At 41.7% G+C, this 17,562-nt stretch overlaps 1 protein-coding gene across 5 annotated transcripts in view; it reads right to left on the bottom strand.

Moving 5' to 3' along the window:
• Positions 1 to 947: 947 nt before the first annotated feature.
• The window catches only part of sptbn2 (spectrin, beta, non-erythrocytic 2), a 52,036-nt gene continuing 35,421 nt past the window's right edge, over positions 948 to 17,562 (bottom strand). For 2 of the 5 annotated variants that reach the window (XM_076751422.1, XM_076751424.1), the window contains 28 exons: positions 17,148 to 17,301; positions 16,630 to 17,024; positions 16,276 to 16,539; positions 15,982 to 16,193; positions 15,454 to 15,591; positions 15,111 to 15,330; positions 14,471 to 15,007; positions 13,434 to 13,636; positions 13,231 to 13,321; positions 12,873 to 13,019; positions 12,392 to 12,655; positions 11,878 to 12,102; positions 11,667 to 11,756; positions 11,204 to 11,482; positions 10,973 to 11,103; positions 10,649 to 10,853; positions 10,168 to 10,542; positions 9,832 to 10,076; positions 9,593 to 9,731; positions 9,340 to 9,424; positions 8,726 to 8,922; positions 8,423 to 8,550; positions 8,249 to 8,324; positions 7,060 to 7,137; positions 5,785 to 5,963; positions 5,218 to 5,391; positions 4,982 to 5,024; positions 948 to 4,842 (listed from right to left, as the gene is read on the bottom strand). In XM_076751422.1, coding sequence (XP_076607537.1) covers positions 4,630 to 4,842; positions 4,982 to 5,024; positions 5,218 to 5,391; positions 5,785 to 5,963; positions 7,060 to 7,137; positions 8,249 to 8,324; positions 8,423 to 8,550; positions 8,726 to 8,922; positions 9,340 to 9,424; positions 9,593 to 9,731; positions 9,832 to 10,076; positions 10,168 to 10,542; positions 10,649 to 10,853; positions 10,973 to 11,103; positions 11,204 to 11,482; positions 11,667 to 11,756; positions 11,878 to 12,102; positions 12,392 to 12,655; positions 12,873 to 13,019; positions 13,231 to 13,321; positions 13,434 to 13,636; positions 14,471 to 15,007; positions 15,111 to 15,330; positions 15,454 to 15,591; positions 15,982 to 16,193; positions 16,276 to 16,539; positions 16,630 to 17,024; positions 17,148 to 17,301 — 5,487 coding nt within the window. In that variant the 3' untranslated portion in view covers positions 948 to 4,629. The remainder of the gene's footprint in view (positions 4,843 to 4,981; positions 5,025 to 5,217; positions 5,392 to 5,784; positions 5,964 to 7,059; positions 7,138 to 8,248; positions 8,325 to 8,422; positions 8,551 to 8,725; positions 8,923 to 9,339; positions 9,425 to 9,592; positions 9,732 to 9,831; positions 10,077 to 10,167; positions 10,543 to 10,648; positions 10,854 to 10,972; positions 11,104 to 11,203; positions 11,483 to 11,666; positions 11,757 to 11,877; positions 12,103 to 12,391; positions 12,656 to 12,872; positions 13,020 to 13,230; positions 13,322 to 13,433; positions 13,637 to 14,470; positions 15,008 to 15,110; positions 15,331 to 15,453; positions 15,592 to 15,981; positions 16,194 to 16,275; positions 16,540 to 16,629; positions 17,025 to 17,147; positions 17,302 to 17,562) is intronic. The other 3 variants (XM_076751425.1, XM_076751426.1, XM_076751423.1) reach the window with 2 other exon arrangements.

The raw sequence follows: 17,562 nt of genomic DNA, 5'->3' as shown, positions 1-17,562 counted from the left end.
TGACAATAAATACTGTCGAAATGTTTTTGAATTGTACTTTTTTTTTTTGATCAGATGTTGATTACATGCAGATGTTGATACAACTACTAGGCTACTTCAGTATATATATCACACAAATCATAACGTTATGACATTATGATGTTCCGGACCTTTGCTTTAGGAAATTTTCTCTAACCGGACCTCTTTGAATTTTAGTTGAATACCCCTGCTCTACACCCACACTGCAGGATCTATATTTCACATGTGGACTACTGTGGTAACATGTAAACACACAGGTTTAGCTGCTATAAAGAATATTTGGGGGATTTTATCTTCAAATTACAAGCCCATTTTGCTCTCTTGTAGCTGACATTTTAATTATTTCAATTGTGGGGATAACTGGTCTTGCTCATCATGCATTTTTAAAGGGAAACTCCACTGATTTTAATCACAAGGTTCAGTTTGCTGACCATAGGCAGCACCACCCCTGGAAACATTTGTATAATGTCTGCCAGCTCTCTGTTAGATGTGATGTTAGATGCTGACCCACATGAAGGCTGATGAACTCAGCATATTTCTGACCATTCTTATTTTAAGCTGGCCTTTGTGAGCTCCCAAACTTTATGGAAGCACAATACTAAACTGCTGGAGTGTCACAGAATCATTTCAGTATGGAAAGTGAGTCTTTGTTCCTCCATAGACATCACAGTCAAGGTTTTCTGGAATATGCTACTGATAACAAGACACTTTATTATGAAATCTTGTTTTTACCATATTGAGTTTAGGTATATTGTCATACAAAATTGAACAGTTTGAGTCATGGATGGAAAAATCTGCATTTTATGGGTTTATCAAGTGACCACAATGATTAAATATCCAGCTTGTTCTCTCCTTTGCACCTGACAGACTCAAAGCCAGAGCAGTGGCTAACCTATCATTAAAAAACAAAAAACAATGTCAAAACAATGTCACGTTTCTGATTAAACCATGTTTTATTATTCCTAATATTAGATGTAGATACACAAGTCAACAAACAGTATTTTCGATTTGTAATGAAAATGCTCCACAGCACACTGACATCGTGTGGAAGGGTCTGGTATTACAGACACATACCTGAAAATGGACAGCAGTTATAATTTTTGCAATAAGTTGCATTAGTAACAGTAGTAGTAATAGTAACAACAGTAGCAATAATGTAATAATAGCAATTAATAATAGTAGTGGTATTAACAACTCTGAATTACAGAGGAAGGAACAGACATTCGTCAAAAGTAATGAGAAATGAAGGTAGGTGGACAGGCTTATCAAATGCTGCAAGACAGACCACTGGATGAAAAAATACAAGCTCCCGCTAGACAGCAAATATCCTGCCTTCTTCTAAAAAAGGAAGCTCAAATTGTCACCAGTCTGTTTTCATTCAAATCTAATACTTAACAAGTAAAAGTTGTTTTTTTTTCTTCATTAAGTACTCCATTGTTTCAAGTACTCTCATAACCAAAAACTCATCTCTTTGACATCAATAATACATACTTTCCATGTTCTGGTCAAAGCTCACCAGTAGCACAATGCTATATTAAAAGGATGCCATATGCAACACTGAATCACAGCCAGCTGAGGACCATTTCCACAAGACTGGATTGCCAGGGTCATTCTGCATTAAATATACAGTACAGTATCAATGTGTGAGTGTGTGTGAAAGAGAGAGAGAGCTCGTGTACAGTATGTCAAGTATGAGAAATATTTTTGCTTCACATGACCAATTTGGCCAAACTAATTTGAATCATTCACATTCAAATGAGCTGATAAGAAAATACACTGTGTGACCTTTAAACTTGAACTCGCCAATATCAACTGAATGCTGTGTCTGATGCACAGAGCAGAGAAAAGGTAGCAGTTGTCACTTAAAAACAGCTCATCCACTGGGGAAGAATGACTCCTCCATTCGAAATTGTGCACAATGTACGATAACTGCGTTGGCTCACTTATGTATGCAATGACCTCATTGACTTTGCTCCTATCGTAGCTTAGTTTAAGGCTACTTGAACTAGGAGCTCCGTCGCATTCCCGAGATACAAAGAGCCAAGACAAGGCAGTCAGTTTGTTCCAGGTGCCGTCAGCTGACCCCAGTTCAATAGCCTCAAAGTGGCCGTTCAGAAATTTCTCCTCTCTGACTTGATGGGTCTTTGACTTGAGTACCAGCTCCACATTCATTAGGGACTGGAAAATAAGGCCAACCTGTTTAAACTACAACCAAATCCACGTTTACTCCCAGCTGTTTGTCTTGTCACAACAGTTTGGTGTGACATTCCTGTGGACTAATCAGCTCTCCAAGGCATGGACTACACATCCAGGTGATTAACAGCTTTAAAGAGTTATTCTGGAGATGTAACAAATTACAAATAATTATTTGCAACACACCTGTGAGAAAATCCATAAAACTCTTTAATTCAGAATTGTTATCCGGTAACTTCCTGCTGCATTTTGGCAGTTAGAAAAGGCAAATTAGCGCATTGATTCAACTGACTGACTATAATAACAGTTAACAACCAATCCAATGGTCAGAAGATACTTATATGAAAATGCACTACTGCCTACAGTCTCACAATATACTATAAATGCCCTTTTTATTTCAAACATGTACAGCATTTGAGGAAACACTTACTCTTTTTTACATTAACTTTGTATACTGGATTGCCATTATCTTGTTTTAGATTACTGTAAATGCCAATTACATATCATTAATTGCTCTCCAACCCTGAATATGAAGTGATCTCACGTTTTCAGAGTACATCAACACGGAAGAGATTAGATGGAACGATGAGACACATACAAGTATAAACCTACATGAAGTCATGCCACATATGCAAGAGCGCAAAGCTCATCTAACGACAAGTTAGGACTTTTCCTGTTAATTCAAATTGTGCCTGCATATATATTCCACTGACATACATTAGATCATTGCCACAGGGCACATTTTTAACACACACCTTCGTTCTAACAAAGCTTCCTTTAAGACTGTTCGAATGGAGGGTGGGTTTGTAAAAAGGGGTTCAGTGTATCTGTAGTGGGTTCAAGTAAGGCTCAGTACAACTCTCTCTGTCCGGTAGCACTTAAAGCGCATTCTTCACTGCCTATCCAATCTCACTTCCACACTCCTCACTTCACCTGTAATGAGACCTGTCAGCTGTCCATCTGCCCTGCTCGTGTCCCTGTGGTCTGCCACAGAAAATGTGCTTCAGCTTTTTATCTACAAACTGCCCCCATGCCTTCACACCAGGAGAGAGAGAGAGAACAGAAATAGATATTAGAAGACTAAAACAGAAATAATGAGACCGCCTTGAGGAACTTCATTGGTAATGTCAAGCTTACATTTAAAAAAAAAAAAAAAAAAAAAAAAAAAAAAAAAAAAGCAAAGAAAAGCTGATTTTATGAAATCATCCCAGTCAGATTATTTTGTGTTTGTGTCTGGTTTCCGTCTACATTTGCGGACTGAAAAGCAGCATTCATCTGGCCACGTTTGATCAGGAATAACATAAACGTGCAAAATCCACAGCACCACAATTCATACACGCACACACACGCGCACGCACACACTAGAAAACTAACCTTCTCTGCTTTGTACAGAAAAAAAGAGTCGAAAATCAAGCAGAAAAGATCACTCAAAAGAAATAATCAAATACAGGCAAAATTAGGTCAAATAAAAAATCAATTTCTATATATATATATCTATATATATAAATATATATAGATATATATATATTCCCAATGAAACTTGTGATCACTTACTGCACACTGCTAAAATGTAAAGAGATTTATTTTTTCCTCAAAACACCTCATAAACTGTCATTCCTAAAAAAATAATGATAATAATAATAATAATACATACAAGGGCAAGCCCAACATTCTCCACTAGTTTAACCAAATTTATTTCTCTCCACAACATGAATCAAGATTATCTACTGGCAAATTCATTAGTTTGTTTTCTCAAACCAGCAATAGCAAAAGATAAATAATGATAATAATAATAATAATGATAATAATAATAACAGCAATAATATTGGTCAGGTTAATAACATCAATACCAAGAACAGAAAAAGAGACTGATGTGATTCCTCCCAAAGAGAGAGCTCTTGGAGATGGGGAAATACCAGAGTGCACCACGGTGGAAAGCCATCATCCATCATTTATTAGTGGCGAGGCACCAAAACGACTCAGCTAGTCAAGACTCACTGTGGAGAAAATATTCTTGCTGAAGGAGAGCCGTGGTGGTGGACTGGAACAGAACTAGGCCTGGATCCCTGCTAATACCAACCACACCTGCTGCTGCCTTAGACTAATAAGCTCTGCTGGTTGGCTGAAATGACCTGAAACTGGATGAGGACTTTCATTGTTGGCTGCAGTTAAATGCAAAATATGGATTGGGTGAACGAAAAAGTAAATGACAAATAAAAGTGGCAAGGGAGAGAATCAGAGAGAAAGAAAAGAAACAAAGTTCTCTGTAAGCCACGTACAGCAGCTGTCGACGAATTCCTTGGGGCCTGCACTGAGAGCAGTGTGTTTGTGTGACCTGTTTGTACTTTCCTTTCTGTCTGCTTCAGTTTGTTGAATTTTTGACAAATGTAGCTTCCCATCAATGGTTTAACAAATGTTCTATTTTTTCTTGCCAAAGAAGCTGAACCTCTTCTCACGATCCTTCTCTTTCCCATCTTTGTTGCGCATGGTAACGCCTCCGGCTTCACCTGAGCTGGGGGAGATGGGAGGCATTGTCATGGCACGGCTGAGAGCCCGAGGACCTCCGGGTGAGTCTCCCGATCCTGTTGGAATGGAGCCGAGGATGGAACGGATCCAGGAGCTCATTTCCGGCTTTGGAGAATCAAAAACCTTTATTTTACTTCACTATTCAGGCAGAGTCAAAGCATACCAACAATACTTGATTTCACACTAACATAACTTGTATCTAATTATTTATTTTGGTAAAGTCATTCTGTTCTATCCATCTCACCTCATCCTTTGCTTGGAACAGGTACTCTTTTCCATCGCCTAGCCTGCAGACACAGTGTTAACGACATAAACCATTAGTCAGGGATAAGCTATCAAGTCTAAAACATCTCACTAGAATGCTCTCTTCTTGTCCTTGTTTCATCACAGCCTCTCATTTTATTTAGAAAATCTAACAGGGAACCTTGCTGTACCAGGAAACCTTGTTCTGAGGATTTAAGCTACCAAGTCTCTTCTTACCTGAGCTTGAAGACATGTTTCCTCTTCTTATAGTCATGGGCTACCTCACACACGGCCTCTCCAAGGCTGATGGGTACCTCTCCGTGGTATGGGATACCATTACTAGCGCTCTTGCCGTCTTTGTAGAAACCGAGGCTTCCTTTTCTTAAGACACAGTACACGTTCTGCCAGGACCTACGGGAGCAAAGAAACAGGATTAGGAACAGCTTTTACTGCAGTTAAACAAAAGTACATATATTTTCTAATATATAGTATATGCCTTAGAAAGGTAGTAAGACTGCAAAACACAACTTTAGAAAGACATAACAACTCTTAAAAATCAGATAAAATAAAACATGAACCTCTCTGATGTTTATTAACAACCCCAATTGTAAAAAAAAGTTGGGACGCTGTGTAAAACATAAATACATACAGAATGGCCTGTGCTTACCAACAGCTGTTTTAAGAAGTGTTCCTGAGTCTACGTAAAGGTAAAACCTTAAATATAGACTGTTTTCAATCGACTATATGTCAATTGGTTTTATCTCTTTTGGAATCAGGGTTGTATAATGGACTTGATTAACTCACCTGGTAGCTGCCTTTTTGCTGTGGGACTCCATCTCCTGTTTTCGACAGAGCATCCCTTCCATGGTTTCTGGCTCAGACTCTGCTCCACCCCTGCTCGGTAACGTGGCAGACGGTTCAAGGCGAGAGGATGCCAGCCCACTGTCCCTACCTGGTCCGTTCACCGACTCGGACTCTGAGCCCTGTGGTTAACATCAGAACATGAATGGTGGTGAGGAGGCAGACAAACACATGGTTGGATGGACGCAGTGAGCAGCAAAGCAGCCATTCACAGCCATACATGAAAAGCCATGATGACGCTTGCTTTGATGGCACTGTATGATTACCTGAGATAACACCATAGCATGGGTTCAGAGGGTCCACATAATCACACAGTACACCGATATTAAACATGACAATTACAGTCACTCGTGGGTCAGACATATAATCAAATTAAATATACATGTGGGAAACATGCATGCTGCATTGAACATGAACAGTTAAATTGTTAACATTTTCAAAAATACTCCAAATGTACCAAAGGAGCCTGATATCAGATTTTGAAACAGAGGCACATACTAACTTCTACATAAGATAATCTTTCCTCTTCAAACAAGTCCCAGCTATTTATTGAACAACTGTAAATGAATAAATGATTATCTACACTGTGACACACAAACACAGACCATATCACACATGAACATACTCTCAATTACAGCTATCTAAAGCCTTGATCCTGCAAATCTCTTGGATAAAGTATTCTGGCTTTTATTTTTACAATGTGACTCTTAAATATGCAATCCACAGACAACAGGACACCTTTTAAAGTACTCTTTATCTTTTTGTCCCCTCAATAAAGCTTTTTTTCTTGTGCAGTTAAATGACTCCATCAAGTGACTTTCACACGCAGTAGAGGAAGTGTACACATATAGGGAAAAGACTAAAACAAACTACATATAAACTGGCTTGGAACAGCTACAAATATCACCACATTTACAAGTTTGTGCTTCACATTTACAGTCACTCCTGTCCTGGTCAATATGAGCACATATATAACAGCAGACTGATCCATGAAAACAATCTGTTCATGAATCTGCATCATGCCTTTAAACAGCAGTGGGACACATTAATGAAAAACCACGTGGTGCATGAATAAAATAAAGCAATGGTTTGCATCTGTGACAGAGAGCAGTGGCTTCTCCATAGAAAAAAAGAGGCGCTGCAGTTGACCAGGAGCTGAGCGGAGGCTGTGACGGGGGCGAGGGGAAGCTACAAAGCTGACCATGGCTTGGTACTCACACGCTCCGGCTGCTTTGGCTTACACACACGCTTAGGCTCTGATTTCTTTCCCACTGACAACGATAGCGATAATGACTGCTGGTAAAAACGCAATAAGAAATCGTTATGAGGTCTTTGTCTGTGGCAGAAACTTGAAAGTTAGTAAATTTTTCAGACACATTACCATTAGGATTAGGAACTGTGTGGATTAACCATGGCATCAGTGAAGTTCAATTAATGACTCCCTTTCTTTGATTCTTTTCTGCCGTGTCAGCTGCAGACCTAAACATACGTTTACTTCTGCTTTCCACAAGCAGCCAGTGGAGCCATCATGCCATCAAACAATGAAGGCAGCATCAGGTGCTTATTTTCATTTGCCAAAGGGCTTGGATTGTGTTCCCATGCATGGAAGTTTGCTGTATCCTACTGGATCCCTACCCCCTCCTCATAGGTACCCTGTCCAGTTGAACCAGGGTTCCTGAAGTGGTGGGTGAGTTTCTTCCTCTGACCCCAAACTGCTTCCACAATACAAACTTATTCGTCAAGTATCATCAACAGTATCCATCGGTAAAACTTGCTGCTTATCCCTAATGTAAAACATTGTTGACAAAACATTGTAGGAATTTTGCTTGAATTAACATTTCATAAGTACTCTACATATACACATAGTCTTTGGCAAAATATGAAGACACTTAGATTGGACAACATTGACATGTCAATATATGACAAGGAAATATGTACAAAACAATGCTGTTGATTGGAGTAGAACAGGGACACACACTCACATACAGTTACACTGTGTATTGTTCATGTATGTATGACAGACTCACAGGTTTGAGTTCTTTTAAAACTCTATATTTTCATGAAATTAATAGTTTGGAAAATGTTTCAATTTGTTGATAGTTTGGCAGTAATGTAATATTAGCAAATTGTTCCATGTGAAAATCTCAGGAAAACATTAATGCAAATATATAATATGTATTTTTTTCCAATTCTCTTTCTCTATTGAACTTTTTAAACACAGTTTGAGAGACACACAATTCCATGTCATAATAGAGGAGATGAGGCAAGATGACAAGGAAAAGACATTACATGCTAGAGCCTCAAGATAAAAACTTAGATTGAAAACATGGTAGACATGACTCTGTTGCACCACAGAGCAGAAACACTGTCACACTCAAAGCAGTTGGATTTACAAAACATGTCTCACCTGCGATGTGTCATTGTCGCTGTGTACTCCATTCACTGACACCGACTGATTGAGTGTGGTCTGGTCTAGACTAGTTCTGTGTTTGAGGGCAGAGGAAAGCACGTAAACAAAAAAAAAAAAAACAATGTCTTTTGATACTGTACACCAACACTGTTCTGCTCCCCTTTGGTTTACCTGGCTGCAGAATCATGTGCATGACTTTCTGTCTCAGATTGTGCCACTTCTTCTGCTGGGGGCGGCGTAGGGGGTCGCCGTGCTCTCTCCTCTTCCTCTCGCCTCCTCTGGATCTCGTGCTCTTCAAGCTGAAAAATGGGAAATCAGCAATGCCATCTACTTAACACCTTATGAGTGAGGGAAAAATCAGTGCCTACATTCATCAATGAGAGGTGGACATTTATCTACCAAGACATTTGGAACAAACCAAAGCCTTCTCAAATACACACAAAGTTTTGTGATTGAAGTCAACTCTCTACTTACGGTAGTGAGTTTCTCCAGTAGCACAAAGCGGTCTTCCCAGGCTGCAGCAAGTTTCTCAAAGGCCTCATGGCGCTTAATTAGGCTCTCTACCTCATCCACATTTGTGCCCAGCTCTGCTGCTCGCACCAGAGGTTCTTGACCTGCCAACCAAGACTCTGCCACATAGGCATCGCGTCCAAACTGCAACACCTCCAGCACTGAGATGCAGAGAAAGGTGAGCAGAAAACAGAGGGACAATTTAAGATATACAGCTCTGCACAAAATAAAATAATAAAAACAAATGCAGACAAACAAAAACGTTAGGCCATTTTTCTACTTTACACATTGTGCAATGAACACCAACCAAATACATGTCAGCACACATGCTTTGTAGAATACAGTATCACTGTGTGCCTTGTAGCATTGTGCTGTATACATTACAAGTCTTGACAAAGGAAAAATGTGTACCTAATATGCCTTCAAACTGGACATACCTGTTTGTATTTTATTTGCTACCTTTACCCTGTAACAACACGTCCACACCAACGTATCCCTCCTGTTTCTTTGTTTTGCCATGGTTGTATTAGATTCAACGTGCCCGTGTATAGACTCAAAACCATGGAGAGCATGCATACCAATTTGTAAATGGTCCATCTTGTCTTGCCACTTTTTGTTGATCTTGTCTCTCTTTTCCTGGAGTTGAGACAGTTTCTCTCGGATCTAATAGCAGATAAAGAATATTCAGTAATGAAATGAAAAGACTGACAGTAAGAAATAACCTCACAAAAGCTGATACGTATGAGTCCTTTCCTTTTTACTTGGTTGTTTCTTGTAAATAGGCATTGAAATGGCTGCAGAAAACAGTGAACGTGACCTATTACACAATACCTCATCAGCTGCATAGTGATTGTTGTTGATGAGAGTGTTTCCCATCTCAATACAGGCCGTAAAGCTGTCTGCCCTGGTCTCAATCTCTGATTTGATGTCCTGATGATTGGCAATGACCAACCCTGCAGAAGATACATCCCTGGGACCACAGAATGGAGAGAGGCGAGACTTAATACAATGTTGTTCATAACAGCATTCATTCCAGTAACTAGAAAAATTAAGCATAGGAAGACACTCACCTGGGGCTGTCATGTGCGTCAATCTGCAGGTTGACCCCATCCATCCAGAGCATGAGGTCTCGCACCATGTTAAAGAAGCGGAACTTCTCCACGGTGTCCAGCAGGAGGAGTCTACGGGCCTGACCAGCCTCGAGCAGGCCCTCCCAGGCAGACGTCACAGCATGCTCGCTCCTGTGAATGTCATCAGCTTTCTCCCCAGCATAGGCCTTTTGCAGCCGAGCAGCATCATCTTGCACCTGGTTCACCTAGGAGGTTGAAGAGGAAGACATTCAGTTTTCGATTCACATTGCTCTCTTGGAATCTCACAGGAGACCTCTGCATGAACAGATAGCTGACCTGTCCACTGAGGGCCTGGATGTCATTTTCGAAAGTGTTGTGCTGTCTGTGTAGATGCTGAACAGTGTTCAGGTCGCGGCCAAGATCAGAGGGAAGCCCCTCCCTCTTCTCCTTAACACGTCCAAGCACCTCCATGGCATCCTGATGGAAGCGGTGCAACTCATAGGAGGCTGCCAACATCTGTGTGCGTGTGTCAATCAGTTCCAGCAGATCAGCCCAAGCCTCGTTTAACCCGTCCTTCCACTCAGCCACGCTGGCATTCTCAGGATGACCCGACTCAATCAGGTCATCTGCCAGCCCATTTACACCATCTACGCGCTCTTGGCCAATGGTGCTGGTGTCACGAGCAAACTCCCGGAACTTGTCCCTGAGCATCTGTTGAAAGAAAAAAATCAGGGCAAAAGTGGAAAACAATTAATTCAGCTAAATTTCCCTAAGCCTCAGTGTCTCCAAAGCATGTGACTGAGAAAAAAAAACTCACCGTGACATGCTCATAGTCCTGTCCTAGTTCATGGGAACCAGCAACCACCTCCCTCTCAGCAATCCACTGTTCCAGGTCATCCACCTCCCGTTTCAGCTGGGTCAGTCGCAGCCTCTCCTGAAGCCGTCCACGACGCTCCTCAGCGAGGTCTTTCAACCCCGCATACAGCTTGTCAACTTGGGCTTGTCGTAAGGTGATTCTCTCGCTGTTTACAAAATGATGAGAGCAAGATAGATCAGTGGCTGTGAGTGTACAACTTTGTTCATAAGAGGGCATACGTCATGGTTGACAATTAAACATTCAAATCTTTTTGTGTGTTCTCACCTCTCTGGGTGTTCACTGGTGACCATGAGGCGGCTGCTGTTGGCCAGCTGGTGAATGGTTTGGGCATAGTCTTCCAGTGCCTGTTCCAGGGTCTGGTGCTTCTTAACCATCACAAGTGCACTTTGCTCATCCTGGGAGACAAACACAAAATTATAAGGTTTTCTAAAGTCAGACGACTGTAAAAACAATGTCACTGAGAGCAATTCCATGTCTTGTTTTGTCTCATCTTACCTTGGCTTTTTCCTCTGACATCATGTGCAGCTCTTGCTCTCCCATCCAAGCCTCTGCCTCTGCTGCATCTGCATAGAACTGCTGGGCGCGATTGGCCTCTATCAGACGGGCGTGGCGCTTGTCTGTCTCTGCAATCAGCTTGTCCCAGAGGTCCCGCAGCTCAACAAGGCGCTCCTCTAGGACAGACTGTCTCTCACCATCTACCTGGCTCTGGGTCTCGCCTCGTCTATGGATGTCGTTGATGCGAGGCTGGTGGCCCTGAATCTCTTTCTGCAATGTCTGATCGAGAAATGGATGGTTGGCAATTTCTGCGCCTCACATTCCCTTTAATACTCAGTGAAGGTATTTAACGATTTAGAGATGATAATGAGTGTAAGTCATCTTTATCTTCCTTTTAGTTTGCCCAGCATTACAACATTTTAAACAAAGTACTAGTAAATAATGATTTTGCAACTGCATGTACCTGGTTCTTCTTGATTAGCAGCTGTACAGTGGGCAGGTCTTTTCCATGGTCTGTGGAAGTTGCCAGGGGCATCCTTTCTCTCACCCATAGCTGAGAGAAAAACAGAATGAACAAATGAATAAAACATGAGCATCAGACAAAACAGGATACAACAGAAACACTTAGTGACTCCATAACTGATTGATGCAGTCAGTCACGTGATCCCACTCACAATTTCATCCTCCAGATCTCTGTTGAATTGATGTGCTTCTTTGGAGGCAAGCAGTTGCTGTCTCCTCAGTCTGAGAGGATCCTGAAGGTTGGCGAAGTTGTCAGTCACACGCCTTTGCTGTCCGTCTACCTCAGCGAGTCCAGCGTCCTCCTGAGACAGGGCCAGAGCCTGCGACTGGAGGGACTGCACCTCCTTCTCTCTGACCTCCATCTGGTGCTCCAGCATCTATACAGGGAGAGAACAAAGATGTAAGACACAAAGATATGACATTTGGCAATCCCCACCAAATGGATCTGACTAGTTCCACCACAGGCAGTTAAATTTATAAAATATTCTTACATTATATGACAGATTAAATTGTTTAATTATTGTAAATAGTTATTCTTTAGCACATTTAAAATCAGAGTTCGTATCTACTTGATACATGATGCTTTTTAACCACCATTAAAGCTCTGTAATCCAACAGTATTTCTTGACAGCAAAGATTGTGATTTGCTTTCATAGTGTGGTCTACCTGGTGCTTCTTGAGCAGGATGTTGACGCTGGTCAAATCTTTGCCATAGTCATCGCTTTGCAGTTGACTCTCAAGGTTTTTCAGCCAGACATCCAGAGCAGAGCAGCTCTGTGTAAAGAGTTCTGCCCGGTTAGCATCAAACAAGCACTGGGCCTTGGTGCGGGTGGTACCCTCCAACTCCTCCCACTGACGCTGCAGGTCCTCCAGGGTCTGCTGAACAACAGGTTTCAACTCCGGCTTCTCTGCCACCAATGCCTGACCCTCCTGGTGGACATGGGAAACAAGGACAAGGTTTCATTTACAGTAATTTAGCAGTGTGAGGGAAAATGAATTAATGAAACTCTAGCTAGCCTTATTATCTATCCATTAACAATCACATCAACAGCCTGGATGTTCATGTACTGTTTCAGAACAAAAAACTATTTTCTTCAATATGTGTTTCCTCATTAATGCTAATAATCAATAAAAAAAGTGGCCACACCTTATCAATTTTATCAAGCCAGTCTTTGTTGGAGGCCAGCTCTGCCATGAAGGCCTGATGTTTCTGCCACTTGCTGTGAAGATTTCTGGCTTCATCATAAGACATGTCCTGTGCTGTCAGCATCTTCTCATTGATCCACAATGTGAGCTGCAAAAAGAGAATAGCATTATGAAATAAGCATTATTTTATTATAGTTATGAAGAAAAACAAGTGATAAAGACACATTTGTTAGCTTGTTTATTATGATTACAGAGGACGTTTCTACTCACAATACTGTGTGACTTTCACACATTTATCTCTCAAACATCTTTACATATTTATTCAACATGGTGTTATTTCATTCAAAATTATGTTTTACCTCCTGTCCATCTTGGAGGAAGTGCTGAAGTTCACGGTTATCCTTAAGTTTCGCCAGCAATTCATTTGCAGCCTCTTTATTCTTAAGATGCCTGGAGAAAATTAAGGAGAAAGTTAAATGAGCCACTCTTCAAACATCAAATTAAGAAGAAAAACTTACATGGATAAGGGTTTTTTCCTCCCTTCTTTTCTTTTGGCTCTAACCTTTCCTGGATGGAATCAACTTTTTCCTGGATCTTATCAGAGTTTGCATTACAGTCATTAATGAGCCGTCGTCCAGCCTCCACCACACCAGTTATCTTCTCCTCACTCGCCTCTGTGGTGGTGAGGAAATCCTCATGCTTTTTAATGGCCTCCTCTGCTCCCTGAAGACTGGTGGGCATCTCTGTGTGGGACAGCACATACTCCTACACAGAGAGGAAAGGAATGTTATTGTTTCTCATCTGCAGTCATCTAATTCCAATTATTTTTCTTGAATTTGCAGCCTGTCAGTTTACTTACTTAAACAAACACTGGATATACTGAGGAATTCAAAACTTAAATGGGCTACAAATTGCATTTCTTGTTTTATTCAAAAAGTTACATTAATTTGCTGCAGCAGTCTTTGAATCCCTACTTTTAGGTTGTTCTAGACCTTATAGTTGAATTAACATAAATTTCTACTCATTCTATTTTTTGTGCCACTTAGAACTATAATAGTAGGTGTCTGGACTTTATGACATGACAAAACACTTGTTATAGTGGTCTACACAATACAGACCTAGGCCTACAGGTTGTATATCAACAGCATTAGAATAAAAACTAATCTAAGGTAAACATATTTCTGACAATTTAAGCTTTGGAAAAAAATGAATAAAAAGCAATGCAAAATCATTATTTAAGATTTATAAATTTTCTTTATTGTTATTATTATTTTATTATTATTATTATTATTGTTAGGAGAATAATGGAAGGACCAAGAAGGCAGGTGATCTGGTGATCTGAAATTTGAATTATATTTAGATTTCTATTGAACTCATAGCTACCTTAACCCATGCTCTGCTTTAACACCTCATCATCCACTTAAATTATACAGTATTATATAGTATTTCAGGTAGACACAGTTATTTGGCTTTGAATTTGGCACTGACTGCTGGACTGTAGACTCTGCCAATACTGCTGCATGTTGGTACATGATTTTTGTTTCAATGAAGCCACAGCTCTCTGGCACAGGCTGCAATTCCATTGTGTGTTTTCCTAACCTGGCTGTTGAGGAAAGCCTCTGCCTGCTTTGCGTCTCTCAAGAAAGTCTGGAAGTCAAAGGCTTGGGCCAAAAGACTGTGGCGATTCTCCCACATGCGACGCAACTCATGCCAGCCAGTGTCCAGAGCCTGGAGCCTCTGGGCCAAGAACATGTGCTGGGCATCTGTCTGACCTTGGGTCACCTCTTCACCAACTGCACGCATCTTCTCATAGTCCTCCTTGTAGTTATCTACCTCATTCTTAATACTCTCGTGTTGGGCTAGCAAACTCTCTGCCTCAGGCAGAGAGGTGGGAATGTCCTCTGAGGCCACGGCTGTCTGGGTGCGGGACAGCCAGGACTGGAAGTCATCCAAATCCCGAAGGAAACCCTGTAGCTTGCTGGCTTCGCCCAATGACTCCTCACGCCTCTTCATGGTGGCATTCAACTCCTCCCATACTTCTTGAATCTCAGCCAGGCGTCCTTGGATCTCTCCAGCCTGATCTGGATGTTCCTTGGCCAGCTTTTCTGCCTCGTTTCTCAAGTCATCCAATTTGCCCTGGAAGGCCATGAAACATGATTGAAACGCAGAAGTGATATTAATGTACAGTGTTCTATTTTCATCCCCCACCAGTAAGTCACTGCATGTGAGCTCTCCGTACCTGAATGGCCTCCAGGTCCCTCTCCATGCCAGTGAGTTTGCGTTGCAGTGCCATCACTCCTGCCAGGTCATTTCCCAGGCTCTGAGTGGATTCAATCACCTTGGTCTTTTCCTTCATCCAAGTTTGTATCTCATTACATTCCAAGTGATAGTTCTGGATGTTAAGGGCCGACTCTAGGTCTTGTTTCTTTTGACCAGCCAGTTGTTCAAACTCCTTCCATCTAGGGATCACACCAAAGGTAATATTAAAACTAAAAATGCTAACCACAGTGCTCAATGACTACGTACTATGTATTTCAGGGTAAAGTAGTGGCTTTTACTAAGAGTTGTATGTTAGCTCTGACCTGTTGTTCAGTTGGTCTCGTGTCTGGTGGATTTGGTCTTTGTTACAGTTGTCGGACTTCAGCAGCTGCTCAGCCACCTGGTTAACATCAGTGACACGAGTACCTAGGTTGTTCATCTCAGGTTCCAGTGTTTCAAATCTGCAGGCATAAATAATAGAACAGCATCAATTTTCTCATTCAATTTACTCAGTCTCATCTAATCTAGAGGAGATATTTCTGTACATGATAAATTTACTGCATACATGAGAGACAGCAGAGTCATTTTGAAAACTTTTAAGAACAAGATGGTGCTACAAAACAATGTATTGACGATTGTTTCATCATTCATCATCAGTGATTTCATCATCACTACCCGATTTCAGAAATGTAATTATCTGATTTTAAGTTGTTTTTTTTACACCAGTAAGTCTCAGTTTCAGTGTGTCCAACTTGAATAGATTTTGATGGATACAAATTCAGTCATCATGTTTTTTAGAATCAGAAATCTTCTGTACTAATATTCTTCGCTTCCCTTGCGCCCACACTAACCTCTGCTGCACCACCTCCAAGTCCTCTAGCTTGGTAGGGATCTCCATGCCATCCAACCACTGTTCCTTTTCCTCCACCCAGAGCTGGCAGGCACCAGCTTCGCTAAACATGCGGTAGAGGGCCAGGGCACCCTCCAGAGCCTGGCGCCGAGCTGCTGACAGAGACTCCAGTTCTTCATAACGCTGCTCAATAGCAGGTAGGCGACCGTCCACCTAAAGTCAGCGATAAACAATAATTTAGTACTACAAACAGCATGTCATCATTGAAGAGGTATAAAAAACAAAGCACACATACCTCAGGGAAATGTACATAGGCCTGTGGCAGTGCTTGGGCCTGCTCATGCAGAGAGTCGATGAGGGGGTGGTGGCTCTGGATCTCCTCCTCAATTTCCCTCTGCTTGCGAGCTAGAGTTTGTGTGGAGAACTCATCGTGGCCTACCTCCTGACTGGACACCTGTCTAAGTGTCTCCATGATCCAAGCCTCCATGTCATTGGCATCTGTCTGAAATTGGTGTAGGGCCACCGCTTCCTTAAGACTCTGCTCCCTGAGCTTAGTGGTCTGGGGAGCAGGGAGAATAAGAAAAAAAGCTATATTTGGAGGAAATAGATTCATACTGCACAAATACAAAGAATCCTGATCACCACCCACCTCCTCCAGATGTGTCCACTGTCCACGGATGTCTTGAATCCTCTCTGTGACCTCCGGGGCTCCAAAGTGTCCCTCCTTTATTAAAGCTTCTCCAGCAGCAATGCTGTTACTCAGGGGGCCATAGCGGGCCGCCATTTCATCCCTGAAAGCCTCGTGTTTGCTGAGCAAGTGAAGGGAAGAAGTAAGGTCCCGGCCACAGTCTCCACTGGCCAGAATCTGCTCTTGCTCTCTGATCCAGGCTGCTTCCTCTCCGAGATCCCACAGGAACTGCCACAGGCGGCGTGAGTCCTCTAGGCGCTCTCTACGTTTCCCAGCAAGCTGACCAAGCTCCTCGTAGGCTTGGCCCAGCAGGTCAACCTTCTCACTAACTAGTCCTGGCTCACATGGTTTGTAGGCTGTCAATTAAAAAATGCAGGAATACATGGTACTACATGGTACTAGATGTTGTACACAAATAGGTCAGACTAAAGATGGATGGTCCTTACAGAGAATGTGTGCAAGTATGTTTGAAGACTCACCCTGTTCATAGGAAGTGAAGCGCTGTGCAGCTCCCTGCACTGCCTTGATCCTCTCTGCCTGAGCTGAAATGTCAGCCTCTACCAGAGTATGTTTCTGCAGCAGGTCTAACACATCATGCAAATGTTTGCCACTGTCCTGAGACTGCAGACGACTCTGAAACAGACACAGTCCAGCAGAATATTTTGTTATTTCATAATCAAAAAATAAATAAATCTGAACACTCTTCACAACAGCATCCACAAAGCAGGAAACTAGGCTGGGTATTGTATCCACCAATAGGATATATGAAATGTGACCATTCCTGGGAAAATCGTTTTAACAGAATGCATATATATTTACCAATTTTGAGTCATAACCATATTATGCATTCCACTTCAAGACATTTAAAGTGACCAAAAACCAATAATAGCTGAC

The sequence above is a fragment of the Chaetodon auriga genome, chromosome 15, assembly GCF_051107435.1.
Source record: "Chaetodon auriga isolate fChaAug3 chromosome 15, fChaAug3.hap1, whole genome shotgun sequence".
Lineage (NCBI taxonomy): Eukaryota > Metazoa > Chordata > Actinopteri > Chaetodontiformes > Chaetodontidae > Chaetodon > Chaetodon auriga.
This window is presented reverse-complemented; position numbering and strand designations above follow the sequence as displayed.